This window comes from Melopsittacus undulatus, chromosome 3 (genome assembly GCF_012275295.1).
Source record: "Melopsittacus undulatus isolate bMelUnd1 chromosome 3, bMelUnd1.mat.Z, whole genome shotgun sequence".
Lineage (NCBI taxonomy): Eukaryota > Metazoa > Chordata > Aves > Psittaciformes > Psittaculidae > Melopsittacus > Melopsittacus undulatus.
In genome coordinates this window covers 55,896,243-55,920,097 of record NC_047529.1, presented here as the reverse complement: position 1 = coordinate 55,920,097, position 23,855 = coordinate 55,896,243, and the positions used below count along the sequence as shown (strand labels likewise).

The 23,855-nt window shown below is 36.3% G+C and overlaps 1 protein-coding gene across 2 annotated transcripts in view; it reads left to right on the top strand.

Moving 5' to 3' along the window:
* ASCC3 (activating signal cointegrator 1 complex subunit 3) overlaps positions 1-23,855 on the top strand; it is a 265,394-nt gene that overhangs the window by 59,389 nt on the left and 182,150 nt on the right. For both annotated transcript variants that reach the window (XM_005145089.3, XM_034060883.1), the window contains exons 9-10: positions 7,127-7,327; positions 7,784-7,924. In XM_005145089.3, the coding sequence (XP_005145146.2) occupies positions 7,127-7,327; positions 7,784-7,924 (342 nt within the window). The remainder of the gene's footprint in view (positions 1-7,126; positions 7,328-7,783; positions 7,925-23,855) is intronic.

Sequence of the window (23,855 nt, the reverse complement as noted above, 5' to 3'; positions counted from 1 at the left end):
CTCAGTGGTGCCCAGTGACAGCACCAAAGGCTATGGGCACAAATTAAAACACATGAAATTTAATCTGAACACAGGGAAGTAATTTTTTACTGTGAGGTAGTCAAAGACTGGTACACCTTGCCCAGAGATGCTGTGAAGTCTCCATCCTTGGAGATATTTAAAACCCAGTTGCACAGTCCCAGGCCACCTCATGAGGTGGGATCTTGGACTGGATGACCTCCAACCTAAATTATCTGTGATCTGCGATTGCCACTAATAGTGACATAGTCATACCATGTAAGAATTGCTTTTAGTTCTAGTGTAGTCACTGGTAGCATATACAGCTTTGAAACCAGCTGCTGGATCTTTGGTGCCTTTTTGTTACTTGCATCTGTCTAATGTGTTTTACTCTAAGCTTCCTTATGGCATGTAACTCTTCAGGTACTACACTTTGGATGAGACATAATTTGTGCTTACTTGAAGAAATTGTACTGCTGATTATGGCCCAGAGCTGTATTTGGTGTGCTCATGTAATTTTCATATCTTCGTTTATGCTACTTTTTCCTACAAAAATTGTCCCCCTAACTCCAATGAAATCTCACTGATATAGCTTGGTGCTAAATGGAGCAGATCCAAACATCATCCTGTTTTCCTTTTTATGTGTTATAAGCCTTTGCTTAAAATGTGTATGTGCACTTTGAAAGACATTTCAGTCTTTGTTGTAGGTGGGAAATTTTATTCCCAAATAGTACTCCCAAAAGGATATAAAAATAATTTTATTTTTATGGTATTTATATAGTTATATTTTTGTTTATTATTGTTCGTAAATCTCATGAGCTGCCAGCTTTGTGAAAGTAGTGAAATACAAAAAGTATCACCAGGAAGAGGAAGCTGTGGAAGTCCCCAAGAATAACATCTTTGTTTATTTCTAAGTGTTCCTTCAGTAACAAAATAGGATTTATACTGGCACAAAGTGCTTTAAATGTATATGTATGTATAATTAGAAACTAGGGGAGCTACTAAATGCTCATAATTTGGAGGGATAGTAGGAATGTATTTATTAAAGTGTATGTACCTATATTTCTCTGTATATATACGTAGATAGGTGATTTAACCAGCAACGTTTCAAAGTACATCAAAGGGGAAAGATGGCCTAGAGACTATTTATGTCAGGACAAGGGATATCTGAAATTAATTTCCTGAATTTCATGGATTTCATGTAAAATAGTGTAGATTATTCATCCTGTTACCAGTTCTGTTATCTTTTTAACTGAAAATGCATCTAAACAACTTAGTGCAGAATGGGATTTGTTGCACCTGAAATAGGTAAGGTACTTTGATTAAAATATATCTACATGAAAATTAAGCCAATGAATATGAAAGTTTAAACTTGGTTTATGAGTGCAATGGGTTATGTTTATGATAAATTAGTTGTGATCCTATTATTTGGTTATAGTGCAGCAGAAGAAGTCATCATTTTAGAATATTAATTTTGAGTGCTGTTATGCTTTAGAAATTAGTACTGATGACTAACATTTCTAGTATTACATGAATACTACAAAAATGAATGTGGACAAGACAATATCTCTTCTGGAACGAGGACTATAAAGAGAATGTCCTGTAGGTAAATCATTAAAATAGGATCATATTAAAGGAGATAATATTTTCTGGATAAATTGCTAAGAATTAAAGATTATTACATTTTTTTCCAGTGTTGTTCTGGATAGATTAGATATATTTTGCTATGTCTGTGCATGCCAATCATGAGTTCAGAAGCTGCTACTAAAATGCTGGCATGGTACCCTGAGTACATTGGGCCACCAAGTGAAAATTTGTGATACTGGGATTGATCACATCTGACAAGCTGTTTATGTCAACTCATGTTAATGCATGAAGTAATACAGAGTGAAAGAAGATCTCTGTTTTTAATGGAACTTGTTGTTAGCACCCTTTTGTGCTGTGTGAGGGAGTGTGCTTTAGACCATAGATCACAGCAGGTTTCACAGGTATGCTTAGGGAAAAGAAAAAAAAAAGGGAAAAAAATGTATAATATTTATTAAACTTTGTAGAATTACAAGGTCTGGCAAATGAATTGCATGACTAAAACTCTCAAGTGCTGATTGTCTGTGCTATGCTATTACTCCCGTGCTGTTAAAGCAGTTTCTGAGCTGTAGCTTGCCTGGAGACTCGATTGTATGGTCTCATTCATGACTATTACTTTAATGACTAACAGTTTTGTCCTATTTTTAAATTGCTTTTAGAGCACCAACACACAAATATCTTTTTAATGAAATGGCTAATTTAGAGTATCTTCATTAAATGTAATCGCATTTACTCATAAATGCATTAGTTGTAATAGTAAACTCCTTGGGAAAGAATTGGAAACCTAAGTGAAGTAAAAATAAAGATTTTATACATTTATATTAGAGCTGCCTTGAGTTCATCATCTAGTTTGTGGAAAGAGTTGTTTCTTAGTGGTCTTTCACACTGATTCATGCTTATGTAAAAATGGCAACATTTGAGGCATGAAATTGTGTTTGCTTAGAATACCACTCAGATTCTATTCTGCTTAAACTTCCTATGCTTTGTGTAGAATTTTATACTCTAAGTCAGCTGTGGAATAGAAAGCTGATGAATGTTGCATCACTTTCACCTTCAGTAAAAAATAAGATTCTGCCATCCAGTGGCTACCAGACCTTTAAGCAAGAAGGGATTTCACAGATTTATCTGAAAAGGTTTTGGTCTGCGGAAGTCGTTACTGATGTTAATACACCCACAGGACTTGCAAGCTAGGTAGCTTGCACAAATGATAAATTAGAAAAACAAATCTTCTAGTTTGGACAGTGGGATTGAGTGTGCACTCAGCAAGTTTGCTGATGACACCAAGCTGTGTGGTTCGGTTGATACACTGGAGGGAAGGAATGCCATCCAGAGGGACCTTGACATGCTTGTGAAGTGGGCTGATGCCAGCCTCATGAAGTTTAACCATGCCAAGTGCAAGGTCCTACACCTGGGTGGGAGCGATCCCAGGCACAGCTACAAGTTGGGCAGAGAAGAGATTCAGAGCAGCCCTGCAGAGAAGGAGCTGGGATTGTTGGTTGATGAGAACCCTCTACTCTGCTCTTGTGAGACCTCACTTGGAGTATTGTGTGCAGTTCTGTTTTCCTCAACATAAAAAGAACATGGAACTGTTAGAACATGTCCAGAGGAGGGCCACGAGGATGATCAGGGGACTGGAGCACCTCCCGTATGAAGACAGGCTGAGAAAGTTGGGGCTGTTCAGCCTGGAGAAGAGAAGGCTGTGTGGGGACCTCATAGCAGCCTTCCAGTATCTGAAGGGGGCCTATAAGGGTGCTGGTGAGGGACTATTTGTTAGGGATTGTAGTGATAGGACAAGGGGTGACGGGTTGAAACTTAAACAGGGGAAGTTTAGATTGGATATAAGGAAGAAATTCTTTACTGTGAGGGTGGTGAGGCACTGGAATGGGTTGCCCGGGGAAGTTGTGAATGCTTCATCCCTGGCGGTGTTCAAGGCCAGTTTGGATGAAGCCTTGAGTGACATGGTTTAGTGTGAGGTGTCCCTGGCCATGGCAGGGGGTTTGGAACTAGATGATCTTGAGGTCCTTTCCAACCCTAACTATTCTATGGTTCTATGATTCTATTTTTGCCAAACTGTGGACTCCTTGTGTTCCAAGTTTGTCTGCTATCCATGTTTTTTCCTTACTAATTTTTAAGGGTCGCTCTGTGCTGGTTTTGGTTTGTGCATTTGTACTTATTGCTTGGAATAAAATAGAATTTTGGGGAAGGATAACTTCTCATACGTTTTCAACCAAATGGGGAGTTGGTTTGAAGAAGTCTTGGATAACTCGTATTGTCTGAAATTACTTGTATCTTTTCTAATCCTTAGTATGTTCCTGCAGAGTCACCTTTCAAAGAATATAATGCATTGTCTGTGTATTGTGATTGTGAATGTTGTGTATTGATTTGTCAGTGCCTGCATTTTTCTTTCGAGATACTTGAAAATAGTGTGTTGATTGAAAGTCTAGATTCTGGTCAGAATACCATTGAAAAAAAAACAACAACAACAAAAAAAACCCCAAAGAAAACACAAAGAAAAAGAAACAAAGCCCACACACCAAAAAAAAGACCCCCCCCCCCCCCAAAAAAAGCCCTCAAAAAAAACCAAAACCACATAAAACAAACAAACAAACAAAAATGATAAATAAAGAAAAACCCTTCTAATTCTTAACCAGGCTTCTGTGCGTTGTATTTTTATTAATTTTTATTCCACTCTTAATATTTCTGTTTAGGTAGGCTTAGTATCTTTCCAGAAAACAAGCTTCCTCTGATAAGCTGTTGTACAGCTTTTGTTCTGGAATGTCTATTTTTTTATTGTTGCTTACCAAGTCAGTCTTAATCTATGGCATTACTACTTTCAGTAGGAAGAGAGCAGGATATAATTTTTATTTATCTAAACATTCATTTATTTTTGTGAACAGTTGCATGTCCCGGGTCTATAGTGTACGCAATTTCTTCCAGAGAGGTAAAAAGATATCTTGCACTACCCACTTAATGGCTAAAAGAAGCTGGAATAATATATTCCTAGAGGCAGTAGTTTAAGAAAACACTTAAAAGATTTCTTTAAGGGTATTAACAATCACACAACTGTAAAGAGACCTGTATGCATAAAGCCATGCATGTTCAGCTATGTGACTGTGAAAAATTCTTGTTATTTTTTGAAGGTACAACACCAGACTTCATTTAGCAACTATGTTTCTGCTTTTGTTTAAAAACTGCTTAACTAACATATGAATTGTGTAGTGTAGTGTTTTGTTAGTTCAATTCTGTAATCATTAGTTGTGTTTGTGAGTTTCTTTCTGTAGATCCTTTATTATAAATACTTTTAACAGTGTTTGTAGGTGTGAACTTTGCAATGTTTATGATAGCTTCTAAAACCAATTGGATGGAATGTGAGGGAAAAGGAAAATTACAATAATTTTCAAAGTTCTGTCAAGAAATCTTAAAATGAAGTAATAGGCAAATTAGAATCCTAAATTACTAAGAAGGCCATAAAAATAACTGATTGAACCCTGATAGCACTAAGGTACTCAGCAGGTCTCCAAGAAACCCATTAACAGTTTATGATAGTGTCATTCATGAAGCTGAAATGAATTTTGAAGATAACACACTAAGTAAGCATTATGTATACAAAACTTAGTAAAAAAAAAGGAAACAAATAGAAAAAAGAGCTTTTTCCCTGCAGTCTTGCAAGCAGAATAAACTGTGAAAGAACATTAACATTGAAACTGTTGTAATCCTGAAATTCAGATACTTACAGAACTTGAAGAAACTTGATGAAAAGTACTTGAAGTACTTAGAGCAGGTTTTTTTTTTTCTTCACTGCAGAAACTTAACAGTATAGAATAGGTATTTGAATATATTTGAGATGTGTAAATCCTATAAATATAGATGAAACCCATGATTTGAATTGAACTTAGTTTTTCAGTGTTGCACAAGACATTTTCAAATGGAAGGCTTTGCTAAGAGAAAGGTACTGCTAAACTGAAAAGCACATTTTCCAAAAAGAAAGATTGTCTTGCTTGCATAGCGTTTTCATTGACTTTTATATCAATGAGTGCTGGTTTTTAATATTTAAAGTTCTCTTGTATAAAACTAGAGTTGGCCAGTTATTAAGTACATCATGCTTCTACATTTAGTGTTTTCATATATTGTGAAAATGGTGTATTAACCTTTATTTGTAATTTACATCTCAGCCTCTCACATAAGGCTACTACAAAGCAGCTGCAGCAAAAGGGTAGACCTAGTGCTGTTTGTCACATAGTTAAAATAGTTGATTTCAGTAACCAATAAAGCCCTCATTCTTTAAGCTTGCATTACTTGAGATAATCATGAATTGGGTACTGCTCAAATAGTTTGCTTAGTATTGAAAATAATTGGAAATAATATAATTAGCATTGGAGAGGCTATTACCATAGCAAATGACTGCAAATTAGGTAAAGTGCCCAGAGTAATGGAAAGGGAGATCTTCAGAAGGTGCTTTCAGGACTGTTCTTTACAGTCAATTTGTACTTTCGTGTTTTTCTACAATTAAAATAAAAATTATAATCATCAAAATATCAATAAGGTACTTTTCATGATAACTTGTAGAAGCAGTGCAGGTTATTAAATCTGTAGAAAGGAAAGAATTTGTGTTCTGCAGTCTCTTTTCAGTGTTTGTGAAAAGTAACTGAGTAAAAGTAAGTTTATTATAAAATTAATTATATACCTTGAACCTTTGTTCTTCATTTGAAAATGTTTTAGAATGTTCAGATGCTGAAATTGTAACTGTTTACAACAATTCTTTCTTGGTGAAAATCTCATTTTTCATAAGCACAGACAGGAACTAAGTATTTCTATAATATATTATTTGTGTTTTAAAGTATAAACAAGCTATAAAAACTATTAATTTCCTGTGTTAACTGTATAATTTTATTTTTTTTAAACATTCTCAAAGATTATTTGGGACTACAGATACAAGCTTTATATTCTTTTTAGAGGCTGCAGTTCTTAAGTATTGTTGGGAGAAGTTCTGAACATGAACAATTGCAGGATGAAGATTTTTTCACAAGCAGAGGAGGTTGTTACTGAATCTGTGTGTTTGCATATTTAAACTCTGTTGTGCAAAATTAATCATAAATACTTTTTTAAATTGTCTGTTTCTTCACCAGGTTCCTGCTATTTCTTCCATTAGAGTAGTTGTAGTTTGTCATCTTAGATTTAAAGATATATATTCTTCTAAGCTGATTGTTGCTGATTTATTGACATTTAATTCTTAACAGGTTGTTATTTTACTGTATATTAGTTTTGGTCAGACTCTTGATTAAAAACAAATGCTGAAATAGAATGTGGCTAAAGATTTTGATTAACAGATGTTATGCTGCTTTATTTTGTTTTCCTTACAGATTCAGTATTTGAGGGTTTGGTGGGAGTGGTAACTTCAGAGTTAGAACATTGGAATATTAAATATTTCAACAGGCATTCTTAGCTTTTTTCAACATATTCTTTTTCTTATGATTGCTGTATGCATAGAGTCATACATATAGACATATATGTGAAATAAAAAAATGTGTGCTGTTTGTTTTAACAGATTGGACAACTTGCTTTTAAAGGCATGAAAAGACTAAACCGAATCCAATCTATAGTTTTTGAAACTGCCTACAACACGAATGAGAACATGCTAATCTGTGCCCCGACTGGAGCTGGGAAGACTAACATTGCCATGCTGACAATCCTTCATGAAATTCGCCAGCATGTTCAGCATGGCATTATCAAAAAGGATGAGTTTAAGGTAGGAGTTTAATGAACCAAATAACAGCTTTTTAACTTGTAAGGTAAAACCCATTTTGTGTTATACATGAAATATTAAATCAGGAGGTTTTAAAGCGTATTGCACTTTTCCAAGTTAAAAAGGCTGGTTTTGATTTACTTCATTATTGCTAAACCTATTCTTATTTGTGTTCTAAAAATCTTATTATGTGAGTAAAAGGCTATGAAAATGCATTTAGCTTTGATGCAGAACCAATTTTCGAAGTGATGAGGCCATATAAACAAAATCCATTGTCCTTTAAACATCTGCACACTTATCCAAGAAAGATAACTACTTTTCATAGATCACTATTAAGATTTTTCACTGTAAGCGCCTGGCATCATATTTCACAATAAGTTGTGATTTGTAATGGTTGCCATGAAACAAACGACATTGTGAGGTTTGCTCATTTATCAAGTGAGTGTCCTTTTGGTGCAGATTGTGTATGTTGCTCCTATGAAGGCTTTGGCAGCAGAAATGACAAATTACTTCAGCAAGCGCCTGGAACCACTAGGCATTACTGTGAAAGAGTTGACTGGTGATATGCAGCTGTCAAAAGGTGAAATTCTGCGAACACAGGTATGCTTAATATTTTAAAATACTGTTCTGTGTGTGTATTCACACCTCTCCATAGGTACACTTGTCTTTTCTTCAAACTCCTTGTTGAAGTATTGGTGAAGCAGCTGAAATCTCCTTACTGAGTCTGTAGTTATGTTCCAAAATGTGACTTTCTGTTTAAAGTGACTAAAGCACCAACACATTTGGAATATCTTAAGCAGTGGGCTCACTAAACTTTTTGGTTTCTCCCATTTTACTTAATGGTATCCCACTTAAAGGTATAACCTTCCTATAAAATCTCACCTGATTTCTAGCTTGTGAACCTTCGTGGGTTGTGCTTTTACCCTTTCACAGTTATGAACCAAGTATGTATGTATTTGCAAGAACCTAACATTCATAATTTCAGATTTGGCATTCTACGATAATAACTGTCTTTAAAAAGTTAAGGTCTGGTCTGCAAATGGTAAATTCTAAATAAATTTGAAATTCTGTAACACTGTTGCAAATATGTCAAATAATGCTTACTACCTTGAAAAAAAAAATCTGTAGGTTCCTGTTAATGGGTGATCTTACTTTTGCTTTATATGGACAAATAGGAAAGTAGAAGACCTTGCTAGGCTCAACATTTGAATGTTCATAGAAATAAATAAAATTGCTTTTTTAACCTCATAAACAGTATTGCACAGATGGAGATTTTTGTTTTCACAGATACTTCCTGTCACATTTAATTCATACAAATGCTGTTTCTGTCAGTGAAATATCATTTTTCCAGAATATTGAGGTACTTTTATATCTGTTGTTATGCAGAGATCCTTCTAATTACCCTTCCTCTTCCTGCTTCGTCCAAGAGACATGCTAACACTTGGTTGCATTATTTATCTGAGCATTTATAAATGTAACTTGTAGTAATTATTGATTCACATGAGTTACATTTTTTCAGTTTTAGCTTTTGATATATTTTATATTTTTATAAGAACAGAGAAAATGAGACAAAAAAAGATGTCTATATGTAATTAAAATTAAAGAGGACCACTGCAGTAATCTAGTATGATGTCCTAGACAGCAGTCTTATTTTACTAGAAGATGTGTGCACACATATTGATGCATACAGTCACCATGCTATGGTAAGCAATAAATAACAAACCAATACCAATGGGTAACAGCAACATCACTGCCAAAACGGAATTGACAGTGGAAAAGCATGCTATGAATCTAACTACAAAGTTATGTGAACAGAATGAACATAGAATGGAAAAATGCTGTTTTCTCTTGCTCTCCTAGCTTGCAATGTAATCCATAAAATCGCACCTCATCACTAAAACTGCTTACATCCAGTAAAGAAGGGAAATAAAGTTTAAAAATAAGAAAAATATCAAAACAAAACCACATTTCAGGCATTATTAAGAAATGTGCATGGAAAATAGTTTGCAAAGTTGACATTTTATTGCTGTAGTAATGGGAAATTATTAATGTATACATAGTGTTAATTTAGAGTAACATATTAATTTAATTGTAGAAAAACTGTCTGCTTATTAATGTTCTCCTATTTGAGTCCAAAATACCACTAGTAACAGAATTTCTCATGTTCTTTTGAGGAAGAGGCTAAAGTAGATTTATGTAGCATAGAATAAAGAAGGAAATGGCAAGGGGATGACCTAGGTAAAAATCAATTTTTTTCATAGCTTTGAAATTTATTGGGTTTTTATCTGCAACTTACTCATCTTTAAAGGATTTCTACAGTTTTGTAGCTATCTCATAGGATAGAAGCATTAATGTGAAATGTGGTGTATTTGTTGTTCCTAAATTGGGGTGGGGGCATGGAAGTGGAATGAAAAATTGTTTCCAGAAAAGGAAAAATTTGGAAAACATTATGTTATTTGTGACCCAAAATTTAGTTCCTAGCTTTTCAAAGGAACTAAAAGCATTGATAATAGCTTTGCTTCTTTGCTCTTCAAAACATCTGAAAGGCTAAAAAGAAATTATATATCAAGTCAAAAAATTCTTGGACTGTCAAATACTCATTTTTGTTTCCTTTTGGTTATAGCAGCTAGTCAGTCTTCCTTCCTTTAGGATTAATGAGAATTGTAGGAGGTGCGGAAGAGAGGGAACACAAATCCAAGAGTAATTGCTGCTGCTGTTCTTACAGACTCTGAAGCCCAGAAGTGGGCTTTGTTTTATTGCTGCTTATCAAAGTGCACAGAAAATATGTAGCCTTAATATAAACTGAGAAAAGGACGCTTGTGCTGGATTTCGCCTATTGTTCTTTGCAGGTATTATTTCCTATAAAGACTCATAAGCTTTTTTTCATCAACTGTGCAATTAAACCACCTCATCCAAGCTGGGTTCTTTCACTGCTTTTTACCCTATATTAAATTGATTCCTACTTCAAAACTTTTATTTTGCTTTCAGCCTTTCTGACATGTACATTTCTCAAACATGAATACTCTGATAGGTGTTGCTGCTTTATTTATAGTTTCAGAGTTGCTTTTCCCTGCTTTCTAGCCTTCACTAGTGTTGCAGATGAAGTGCCTCTGTTTAAGTATAAAGCAGTTTTCCCTATAAGAATTAGCATTATAGAAGATAGCTACATGTACACAATTTCAATATCTAGAGATTGTATGTATAGTATGGAGGATAAAAGGCAGCAGTAGGATCATCAACTGAAGTAGATGCAGGCATTTCAGGTTGGATTACTGTTTCAAAAGATCTCAGCTGATTCTTCTAGGGAATGGAAGGCCAGATAGAAATCATCTGTGATAGTTGTCTTCTGCCTCTTTTCTGAGCAGTTACATTTTCAGCACCTTCATTTTCATCCTCGGGTGAATCAAGTCAGTCGTAATGAAAGATGTAAAAATGAGGTGATTGTCAGATATTAGAAGTAGCACTTCAGTGACAGTCCTGACAATTTTCTCCTTCCTTTCTATCCTACATGCTTCATCCTTTATACTTGGACTGTGTGTATTTAAGTATGTGTATTTTGTAAGCTATTACATGCACCTGTTATGCTTGTTCTAATGAGGAAAAATTGCTTTATCTGACAAATCGCTAACTGTCACACTTCTCAGGAATCCACCATTAATGTACCGTGGAGTCTGCTTGTTGTTACTTTTGCTACAAATATTTTTCAGCAATAACTCTGTGCTTTCTATGCTGTTATAGAATCACAGAATAGTTAGGGTTGGAAAGGACCTTAAGATCATCTAGTTCCAACCCCCCTGCCATGGGCAGGGACACCTCACACTAAACCATGCAACCCAAAGCTCTGTCCAACCTTGACTTGAACACCGCAAGAGACCGAGCATTCAGAACTTCCTTAGGCAACCCATTCCAGTACCTCACCACCCTCACAGTAAAGCACTTCTTTCTTATATCCAATCTAAATTTCCCCTGTTTAAGTTTTAACCCGTTACCCTTTGTCCTGTCACTGCAGTCCCCAATGAAGAGTCTCTCCTCAGCATCCTTTTCTCATTCTCATTTCTCTGTTACTTATATTCATCCAGAAGGCATCCATGTCTCCTGGTGCTCCATACTTATATGGCATTACACATAAGATGATTTTACTTCATGTTATTCCATACTATACTTTGAAAATTCATTTACAGTACAATGGTTCCAACACGTACTTCAGAAGCCAAGCTTTTCAAAAAAGCTGTTTCTAATTTTATCAATAATGAAACTCCCTTAAAAATAAAAATGCTTGTTATATTGACTCTTTGGTTGATCTTTGAACTTGCTGCCTTCATCTTGTGTGGAGAAAGACATAGCTAGTACTTAAACTGTGTCTTAAGATGCGAGATGCATGTTAAAACTATGAGACCAAATTTTCCTTCATGTCTTTGTGAAAAGGAGCAAGTGTAAGTACTTAACCTGTCACCTTAATGTTTCAGACAGAACAGATCCAGGGTTCATTACCAAATAATTTGTACAAAAATAAATGCTTCATTTAACCTGTAAGCAGAAGAACATAAACTTGTTACAAACAAGTTTGCCCAGCAAAATCTTGGAGCAGATTCTCCTGGAAGGCATGCTAGGGCACATGAAAAACAACGAGGTGGTTGGTGACAGCCAGCATGGCTTCACTAAGGGGAAATTATGCCTCGTCAATTTGGTGGCCTTCCATGACCGGGCTACGGAACTGATGGATGGGGTAGAGCAGTTGAAATCAACCGCCTGGACTTGTGCAGAGCATTAGACACTGTCCCACATGACATCCTTGTCTCTAAATTGGAGAGACATCAATTTGATAGGTGAACCACTTGGTGGATAAAGAAATGGCTGGATAGCTCCATGCAAAGAGTTGTGGTCAATGATTCAATGTCTGGCTGCAGACCAGTAACAAGTGGTGTCCCCTTGGGACTGGTTTTGGGACTGATTCAACAGCTTTGTCTGTGACATAGACAGTGGGATTGAGTGCTCCCTCAGCAAGTTTGCTGATGACACCAAGCTGTGTGGCTCGGTTGATACACTGGAGGGAAGGAATGCCATCCAGAGGGACCTTGACATGCTTGTGAAGTGGGCTGATGCCAGCCTTATGGAGTTTAACCATGCCAAGTGCAAGGTCCTACACCTGGGTGGGAGCGATCCCAGGCACAGCTACAAGTTGGGCAGAGAAGAGATTCAGAGCAGCCCTGCAGAGAAGGAGCTGGGATTGTTGGTTGATGAGAAAATGAACGTGAGCCAGCTTCAGTGTGTGCTTACAGCCCAGAAAGCCAACTGTATTCTGGGCTACATCAAAAGGAGCATGGCCAGCAGGTCAAAGGAGGTGATCCTGCCCCTCTTCTCTGCTCTCATGAGACCTCACTTGGAGTATTGTGTGCAGTTCTGGTGTCCTCAACATAAAAAGGACATGGAACTGTGGGAACAAGTCCAGAGGAGGGCCACGAGGATGACTGGGGGATGGAGAACCTCGCATATGAAGACAGGCTGAGAAAGTTGGGGCTGTTCAGCCTGGGGAAGAGAGACCTCATAGCTGCCTTCCAGTATCTGAAGGGGTCCTGTAAGGATAATGGGGAAGAGACTCTTCATTAGGGACTGTAGTGTAGACAAGGGGTAACGGGTTAAACAGGGAAAGTTTAGATTGGATATAAGGAAGAAGTTCTTTACTGTGAGGGTAGTGAGGCACTGGAATGGGTTGCCCAAGGAAGTTCTAAATGCTCAGTCCCTGACAGTGTTCAAGTCCAGGTTGGACAGAGCCTTGAGTGACATGGTTTAGTATGAGGTGTCCCTGCCCGTGGCAGGGGGTTTGGAACTTGGTCTTAAGGTCGTTTCCAACCCTAACTATTCTATGATTCTATGAATAACACTACCTATTGTGCTGGTTCTTGTAAAATGTTTATATTACATTCTTAAAGCTTTTTCATAGTCTAAATAATGATACATTAACTTTTCACTTCCTTTTCTCATTAAAAAACAATCAGAGGAAGTTAATTTCCCTACAGTTGATAGGAAAAATATCAGCTCTATTCTCAGCATGTTTGTATACTGACATACTGTTATCTAGAAAACTCTGATACTTAGATATCACGTAACTCACAATGACATTAAGCATACTTAATAACCTGTTGTTTGCTAAGTTGGTTTTGGTATATTAATATTTAGATCGATAACAGTCAAAATAATAAATTGTCTATTTTGCTGTGTAGCATTTGAGATAATGTGAAATGTTTTGTTAGAAGATAGTGGATTATTTGGGTGATTGTCCTTGTGGAGTTTTTTGAATGTGCATAATATAGCCACTCAGTCTTTGCTTTATACAATTTAAAAAATTATGTAACATAAATATCACCTTGTGGGCTTTCAGATCAGTTATTTTTGACCTTGTCTTTTCAACAAATATACTGCTAATAGCTATGTTTTGAAAGTTTGAAGAATAAAACCAGGATCGGAGCAATATAGATTTGTAATGTAATCACCAAGTCTGAAGACACAGCCCTGCACTGGGCATAGTGAATTGTGAGGTGGTGAGTAGCATGATCGCCTTTAGGAAGATGTAGATGTGCTTTCTGGCCCTAACAATTAGAAACTTCTGAAGGCACTGGGCATCAAAAACCATATAGGAAATAATTTCTTCTTAATGCTTTATACATGAATAACATTAAACAAAGTTAAGATCCTTGGCATAATACAGTGAAAATTAATCAAAATTTCTTCCACCTGTATAAACTTTTAATATAATTTTTCAGATCATCCTGTTAAAGAACTTATACCTCAGCAGTTTTGTATGAGATGTGTTATATACTACAATCCTTGTCAACAGCTAGCCTCCAAATAAATATATATAAGTGGAGCTGACATTTTAATATTGAAATAAATTTTCTGTCATGTTTTTTTTCTTTATTTTGTCCCTCAGAGCTGCAGATATAAGCCAAATTTCATTTATTAGTGGTACGTATCTTGCTCTGCACTGAAGACTCCTAGATTGTCATGAGTCTTGCTCACTATAGATATATTTTGGTGTTAAGGCTAGATTATCAGTGATTTCTGTGTTGCTGAGATTACGTAATAGTTGAAAACAAATCTGATCAAATTTTGAAAGCAGGCTAATTTCCCCAGCCTTATAAACCTCTATATCTCTTTGTTCCTTCTTTCTCATATTCTTGGAGTTAAAGGGATTCAGAGAGTCAAAGAAGGAAATTTATTGTCTTTTAAATAAATATTATGGGGCAATGAATCAAACTGTTACTGTGTGAATAGTCTTGATTCTGCCACTTCTGAATGATTGAATACTTATTTGGTATGTTTTTCTGGAATGCAGATTTAATTTTTTTAATAGACGGAAGTAATTCCATATTTTGTTCTTGTTCTTGATCAAGAAACTGCTTATACAGAAAGCAAGATTATTGATTTAAAATGTACTACTGGATTTGCTGTAGTCTTTACATAGAGCTAAAGTATTCCAAGGCCCACACAAAGAGATTTATACATTTACTGAATTCCAAGGCTGTGTCTGTCACTGTGGGTCTACCAGCCTTTACAGAAACAGACAGTTCTAAACCTATAAGGTTTCTTCAGTCCTTCAGATAAGTCTGTTTTTTTTTTCTTTTCTGTATTTGATAAAAATCAATTGCATGTCTGATTAAAGAAATATGTATTGGAAGCAAACATTGTATCTGACCTTAGTCTTCTTTCAACCTAAAGTGCTTTTAAACATTTCTTCTTAACATGGGTCGGAATTGGGAAACCTAGAATAGCATTAACTTATTGATTTTCTGTTAAATTGCCTTAATAAACTTTTGCAGTTTCACAATTCTGACACATTCCCAGATGCTCAAATAAGTCAAAGTGTAAATTTGTTTGCTGTAGTGTCCTTCATCAGTATGCAGAGAAATATGCAGAGGCACTAAGTGAAAGATTAGACTTTTTATCCATGCAGCTCATTTTGAGGAAAAAAGATGACGGCTGGGGGGCTGGTGGTGCTAAGGAAGTCCTGTTAAACCTGTTTTGCATTGTCAGTTAGAAAATGGGCAACTAGCTGTCATATCTATTCTCTGCTTGGTAGCCTGTGTAAATTAAAGTCACGTTGCTTTCAGAGTTGATTCTTAATGTTACTCACAGTTTATGTGAAAACTATTTTAATATTTTGCTAAGAAACCATCTTTCAAAGCTGTAGATTTTAGAAGTGATATCACTTTCATTTGCCAAGTACTGAGCACATTGAGCAGTTAAAAAATGTGAATGATTTCCAAGTTCTCAATTAAGGAGAAAAATACCCACAGCAATAAATAAGCAGAGTGTCTTTTCATCACCTTATAAGCACCATGTGCTCATTTTTGGGGTGTCCGTGCCCAGGCACTGGCAGGTGCCAGACATGGCCAGTTCCAGCCAGCTCCAGCAGCCTCACCACAGGGTATGGCTGAGCTCTGCAGCTGAGATGGTGTTGACTCTAATACACATAGTTAAGAAGGGGCAAAACCACTGTGCAGGAGTTGAGAAAGGATGTTGAGGGCAAAAGTGTGAAAAGCAACCCTTCAGACACCAGGGTCAGAGCAGGAGTGGAAAAGGTACTCCAGGGACCAGAGCAGAGATTTCCCAGCAGCCTATGGAAGAGGTCATAGTACTGCAGACCTGGGAGGGCCCCACACCACAGCAAGTGGATGGAGCCCCAAAGAAAACTGTTGCCCATGGAGAACTCATGCAGGTGGCTGCTCATGGCATGAACTGCATCCCATGGAAGGGCCCATGTTGGTGCAGTTTGTGAAGAACTGTTTGTGAGAGGGCCCCCATGTATGTGGGAGAAAGTATGAGGAAGGAGCAGCAGAGATGTAGGGTTATGGACTGACTGCAACTGACATCCCCCAGGCAGGAAAGGAACTGGGAACAAACCAGCAAAGTTGAACCTGGGAGGAAGGGGGAGTAGGAGGAAGGGGTGTTTGGGTTTTGTCTTTGTTTCCTCACCATTGTACTGTATTTTTAATTTGTAATAAATCATTAATTTTCCCCAAATCAAGTCTGTTTTGTTTGTGACAGTAATTGGTAGATGACTTCCCAGTGCTTATCACGACCTATGGGCTTTTCTGTCTTATTTTCTCTCCCTGTCCAGTTGAGGAGAAGTGAGGGCTAGCTGGCATCTGGCAGCCACTAAGGTCAATGCACCACAGCTAGTATTAGTTCTGGACTTTTCTAAAATAAAGTTATTGCTTTCCTTTAAATGTTACTTCTGGTATTTCAAATCCAAGCAAAATGTTTTATTAGCTTATGACAAATTTTGTTAGCTGGTTATTCTTTTTAACTTTAGTTAGCTATTTATACTGGAAATAAAAGTAGTTTAGAATAAAAGGACAATTTTTATTGAAAAGCATGAGTGATACAACAGTACTGATAGTGTTTTTGAAAACACTAGTGTTGCAAATGAAAAGAGAATTTGTGTAAGCTGCATTTGCATTGGCAAATACATTTGTCTGATTACTGAACAGAATGCTTTCTTGAGGGGAGGAAATAGCCTGAAGGACTGAATGTTTTTGACATCTCGAAGATTAGCTGATTAATTGTACTTGTGGTGGGAAGGCAGAAGTGAGAAGGGAAACAAAGACCACAGAAGCATCAGAGCTGAATAGGGCAATTTGCTGAGAACAGCAAATGGCATTGGGACCTTTGAGTAATACGGATGATCAATCTGATAGATTCTGTCAGCTGACAGACTCTGATATTAAGTCATGAAGGCTTTATTCTCTATTGGAATCTGATACTAATAAAGTGGAATAATGCTTTTTTTCTTAAGTTCTTATCTGCAATATAAAACTAATCAAGTCTGAAACTATTTGAAGCAAAAGAAGGCTATAAACTTGAGGTGCCTTCTGTTTCATTTTACAGCTTTCTTTTTTTCATACACTGTTTCTCATTTCCTGTGGTTTAATAAGATACAGAGACGCTTCTAGGTAAAAGCAAGGAGTGAACTTGATTCCTGGTACTTTTCCTATGGAAATACATACATTTTGTTAATTTTTAGTCCATTGTGTTCTATGATACTCTGCTATGTATTTTGAATGGCTAGTTCTTCAATAAAAAGGACTCTGTATAAAAGAAAAATCTTGTAAGCAGGTTTTGGTGGTGTGTGTTTATTTTTTTTTTATTACCTTTCTTCTTGGCAACCTTGCTGTCTATTTCATAGGTTTTGGTAGGAGTGGTCTTCCAGGGAGCAGTTATAAACAAGCACTCTTAAGCATTAGTGGTATGAAATTTAATTAAATTGTGTGCTAAGAAGACCTCCTAGCCTGCAATTGTAGGCCTTGCAACATGCCCTTAATTGCAAGTAGGTTGGCCTTTTGGTCACATATATAATGAAATTACATTACTTTATGAAATTAAAACATGGAAAACTATTGCATTTCTTGTTCATCCCACAACTTTATTTTGCACAAAAATATTTCTGTTTCTAAACTGTGTTGGTAAAGTAGCCTTCAGAATTTCTTGATTACTAAGGAATATATCAAACAGAATCTATAAGAACTTTATTGCTCAGTATCCTCTACTGAATACAGCAATGTCATCTTACCATGCATGTCACCATACTCACACAAAAATGAGTGACCAAGAATTACGATTTTTTTTTAAATTCGGAATATTAACAGCTCTCCTCCCTCAATAACAATTCTCAGGCTATTGTGTTGTACTGCATTTGAAAAGAAATCATGTATAGAACACATTTTTTTTCCATTTGACAATAACAATTGTCAATTGTTATCCCATTCATATTGCCATATTTTGTAAAAACTATGTGAAGTGCTTACACTGAAAAATTACATAGAATGTGCAATCTAAAGTGCCTTTGAAACAAGATAATACTATTTTATTTTCCCGTCTCTTGGTGCTTCATCACTGTCTAATCTCTTTCCCCTCCTCTGGTATTTTTGTCTGTCACTGTGGTTGTATACTCTGATGTTAGTCTTCTGTAATTGACCCTTGTCTCCAATTCCATGCCATTGGTGTTTTACGTGCAGTTGTTGAAAACTCCTGTATTACTGCTGACTTCAGATACCAGTCTGTTTCCAGGAGCAGAGTGGTTCTTTTCTCTAGAAATTTTGGATGCATTAGATGCAATAAAATCTACAAATGTTTTTTGGTATGAGGAGATAAACTGTCATGAAGTGACAATCAGAAGTGATCCAGAGATTATAAAGCTCATAGACACAGAAAAGACCTCCTCAAGTTGTTTATTTCAAAAGAAATGTTGATCCTGCTTAATATTCCCACTTTTGCTATTCCTAGAATGAAAAGTAGTGCTGAATTCTGCACACGCCTGTGGCTTCAGGACCAGTATATCCTCTTTTGATCAGCATTTGGAGTGGGAGATATAATTTATCAAGGGGACATCAAAATCTAATACAAAAAAGAAAGAGGAGGGGTCATGCCTCTTGAGAAAACTGAGTATTTCTCAGTAGAACAACCTTGCTGGAAGAAAATGTCCTATTTTATGATTTTCCAAAGTTATGCACAATTAAGAGTCTCTCTTCCCTTAAATGAGGTAAAAACATTGCCTTTCAAATGGGAGAGAGATATGAAAATATTCAGAACAGAAATGTTTGCTGAAGTTTATCACTGAGTCGAGATCAAAATCTTTTTGTGCAGTAGGATTTCTGTATCTCAGAGTCATCTCCATTTCACACTGTCATCTCATACGGATTTCCTTTGTTTCAAAAGTCTTCACAGATGGAAAAGTAAAATCTTGCTCCCTGCTTCATTGTGCAGGGCATATTGTGTTTAAAAAAAAAAAAAAGAAAGAAACCCAACAAAAAACCCCACAAAAATAAAACCTACTATCCAGGACTGTCTGAGGCAGTGAGGCTTGATAGGACTCCACAGACTCCACACATATCTTTTTCTGTCTTACTTCTTAAACTTTTTTTCTGTAAATGTTAAGTGTATTCCTTAATTAGTGTTTAGTTCTGAAAACATGACTATTAAAATCAGAAGGGATGTGTCTTTTTATGCATGCAAATGCCTACTGTATTGGGTTTAAAGATAGGAAGCACTGTTTTTTAAGGGTTTAATCTTGTCAGTAAGTACACTCCCAGCTGATAACAGTCTGGTGACCAATAGCACCCAGGTCTTCAGCTGGGCTGAATACATTCTCCTCAGCTTTTGAAAGGAAAAAGTGGAACCCCAAAAACATTTTCATGGATGAGCAGAAGGAAAAAAAGCTAGTTATTTTTCCAAGATTATCCTCTTCAGAGATTCAAAGTAGGGACTAACAAAAGGTAAATGAAGACACAATCTGGATTAGGTGAAGCTGCATTGACTAATATGTGAAACCGGAAAAAAAACTTGGAGCCCTTCGCCTCCCAGATTGGGTGCACTTCTGTAATGTCACCATGCCCATCCAGCTCACCTCTGGAACAAGGTTTCTGTTTGCTGCTACTGTAGTGCAATTTCTTGACCTATTAAATGCAAGGGAGGAGTATTTGCCTGGGTGTCTTTTTTATGAAGTATATGGTTTTCCCACTGTTTTCCTCCTTCCTCACACCAACTTGAGGAAATAGTAAAGCCGGTGAAAAAAACCTGATGTTAAACAGCACAGAGGCAACCTCCGGCTTGTAATGTTAATTCTTTGACTGAGTTCTTTAACCCTGAGAAGTAAGGCAGTAAACTCTGTGACTTCACATGTCGTACTCCTGGTTGCCTCTGATGATTAAAATGATTAAGAAACAAATCAAATTTTGCTTGTGTAAGAGATTTCTGTCTAACTTTTCAGGGGGTTTAGTTAATAAGCTTGTTGCTTAGTTGATTTTTTTGTTGCTGGGACAGCTCCATTGTTTTCTCAAGTTTCTGTTATCGATCTGTGCCTTCAGCATCGTGCTGCTTTTTTTTTTTTTTGGCATAAGTCTTCCAATATCCTAGTGGAATTGTTGGAAGACCTTCTGATTTACTGCTCTCATTAATATATGTGCCTATGACTGCTAAGATTTTGCCAGGATGGGGGGGTTGAGGGGGGGAAGTACTGATACATCATGAAGAAGTATCAGTTTGAATAAAAAATAGTAGTCCTTTATAAGGAACTGGAAGTGCTGCTGCCTGTGACCTAAATTAATTTCTAGATTTATGCCAGAATCCATCTTGGTTTTAGTAAAGTCCACTTCCATGCTTCAGAAATTAGAAATCATTACTCTAAGACATTCATTTACGTTTTATTTGAAATAATCTATATTTCAAATAGACAGATATAGTGGATCATTATACTACATGCCTGCTTCCTTGCTGCTCTTGCATAATGTGTAGAATTTTAGTGCAGCCTTTGAGTAATCTACTTTGTGTTCAATAATCAAATGTTGCATACCCTGATAAAGCATGTAATTGACTGGCATTCTTTGGTATGACTCACTTGGCTAAAATCTCTATTTAGATTGAGTTGGAAGGTGGGAGGTAATTTTTGGTTTAGCAGTAAAATTTAGTTGAAACAATGCCAGATAAAATTGCAGTAATTTTGAACAACAACAGGATAAAAATTGTTCTATGTGTTCTGCAGTTAAAGGCTTTTTTTGTAATTCTGTTCTTGATTATGTGTTCCTTTTTATTGGAAGTAATTATATTCATGCCTGAGTTAGCTCCATTTCCTAAAAGTTTTTCTAAATTCTTTAAAAAACAAAGTTTTAAATGTTTTTTTTTTCTGTTTGCCTTTTTTTTGTCTTGGATAAACTCATGTATAACTTATTGGTATTGCACTTCAGCATGTAAATCAAAAGATACAAATATTCAGTTTGGATGATGAGCCCTTGCTACAAGTATGTCGTCTTTTGTTGTTGTTGTTGTTTTGTTTTCCCTCCAGGGCGCACAATTTTTCATTTACTTTAAGGTTTATGGGAATAAATTCAGTTTTAATATATCTACTCAATGCACTCACATTAATCACTGTCTCTGAATAAGTTTGATGTTACAATTGTAACGTAATTGTAATTGTGGTTTTGGCTGAGATAGAGTTAATTTTCTTTGTAGAAGCTGGTATGGGGGCTATGTTATGGATTTGTGGGAAACAGTGTTGGTAAGACTGTTTCAGTTTTAGTAGTTTGTTTAGGGATGTTTTAGTTATTGCTGAGCAGTGCTTACACAGGGTCAAGGCCTTTTCTGCTTCTCACCCCACCCCACCAGCTGTGGGTGCACATGGAGTTGTGAGATGACACAGCCAGGACAGCTGACCCGAAATTGACCAAAGGGACATCCCATACTATATGGTCTTATGCTCAGCATATAAAGCTGTGGAAAGAAAGAAGGGGGGGATGTTTAGAATGATGGTGTTTGTTTTCCCAAGTAACTGCTATGCCTGATGGAGCCCAGCTTTTCTGGAGGTGACTGAACACCTGCCTCCCCATGGGAAGCAGTGAACGAATTCCATGTTTTGCTTTGCTTGTGCATGTGGCTTTCACTTTACCTGTTAAACTTTGTATCAACCCACAAATTTTCTTACTTTTACTCTTCTGATACTCTCCTTCACCCCACTGTGGGCGAATGGAAGGTGCTTTGCAGGGATTAGTTGGCAGCCAGGGTTAAACCATCATGCAGTGGAACTTTAAAAGTACAAATAAGTACAAATAAAAGAAAAATAATTGTGGGTACGCCGTTCATGCAGACTGCAATTGAATATGTCGAGAGGAATGCTGTTGCTCTTCAGTTGTGTGGCTAAGACCAACAGTGTCACCTGCAGGTGAATCAAGTAGTTTCTTAATTTTTCAAGTGGAAATTTCAGACACACAAGATAAGTTACTCATAGAAAAAGAAATCTGGTTTAATAACTTTCCTGTGGATATATAAAAATCGATTTTGCTGCTTATTCTTGTTAGGAAATTAACTGCAAATGTCTTTCAAAATATTTTTAATAAGTGCTTCCTAAAAACATTGAAATCATTCTTTAATGTGTGTAAAAAGATGTTTATAGGAATATTCTGCCATTTATTATTTGAAATCATATTATTCTGAAAATGTATGTCATTTATGACATTAACCTTTTTTACTGTGTATTTTTTAATAAAGATGAAAATTAATTGTTTATCCATACAAATATCATCTCAATTCATTGTGGTAGAATATCACAGAAGAAATATGAAGTCAGATGTCAAAAGATTTGCATTTGAGTTGAAAAACTCAAATTAATAAACACTTTTAAAATTTGTATATGTGAAAGATTGCTCTTAGATTATTGCATCTGCCACTTTGATACAGAGATATTAACGATGCCAACGTTTTCTGAAAGTAGAATGACATGATTTATGTGAAGAGAGAAGACTGCTGTTCTTCAGTCATTTTTGAGACTACAGCATCTTCCTTTCTCTGTGCCAGGTTTGTAATTAATTAAAAAAAAAAAAAAAACCAAAACAAAACAAGAAAAAGCCCCACACCAAAACCCCACTGTTTTCTTCAACTTCACGTGACTGGAACTGGCTAAATCAAATCGTGTCTTGACCTTTACATGAATGATTTTTAGTTGTATTATTACATTGATGGGATCATCCACTGTTTGCTGAATTGCAAAGTACTTGTAACATTTTAAGCCACGTTGTGAATACTAGTGACGCTGTCAGGGAGGGTTCTGTGTAATACATGTGCATGACTGTGGGAAGAAGTAAACCTGATTGAGCTGCTAAGTTGCTTTCCCACTTCTGCGATAGAGTGGTGAAGCTCCTATGGGGAAGCTGCCTTTGAGCTTTCTATTCCTTTTAGGTCACTTAGGTAGGAGATTTATATTTATCAGTCTTGCAAATTCTGAGCATAGAAAGTTTTAAATGGCTTTGTGTGTGCTATCGTGTTGGCTAGTAAGTTGTAGTAGAGACCTCAGTGGTAGGGGTTACCTTAAGTAATATTCAGTAGTACATTAAGCCTATTTCTTGGGTCTTCATAGACACCAGTTTTGGTTTGTGCTGGTTTAAGGTGCTTTTGCCATTTCAGAAAATACTTTAGACAGTGATATTGAAAACCAAATGTTACTTCATGTCAAGGCATAGTGCTAAGCACAAGATTTCTTTGCTGCTCTTTACACTTGATCTTGCTTTACTGTGTTTCAGACAGTCCATCTTGTTTAGTTGTATACTTGCCAAATTGTATTCACTGTTATATCTATCCAAACAGATACATTCAATGTTACATTGATTTGGTAACCTTGGTATGGGGGCAAGGGAGAAAGGGAATAGTTCCTAATGTAATAGAAAGTTTCAAAGTCTTTTAATCTCATTTGCTTGCCAGTATCAAATATTGTAGGTCCAGTATTACAGCTGTTAAGAAGTTCAGTTAGCTTAATGTGTTTATAATGCAGCATGATTCCTGAGTTTTAATCTTTCATGCAGAATTTAGAGTCTTCACTTAATGTGCTCCAGAAAGTACATTGTGTGTAGGAGTATTATATGTAGGATTATTAAACAAAATGGTCCGGAGTTGAAAACTGATCAGATATGATCCACACTCATTTGTAAATCACTTAATGAGTTATACTAATGAGTTCAATAAGCTATTTTAGTGGTTTTTGATCTAGATG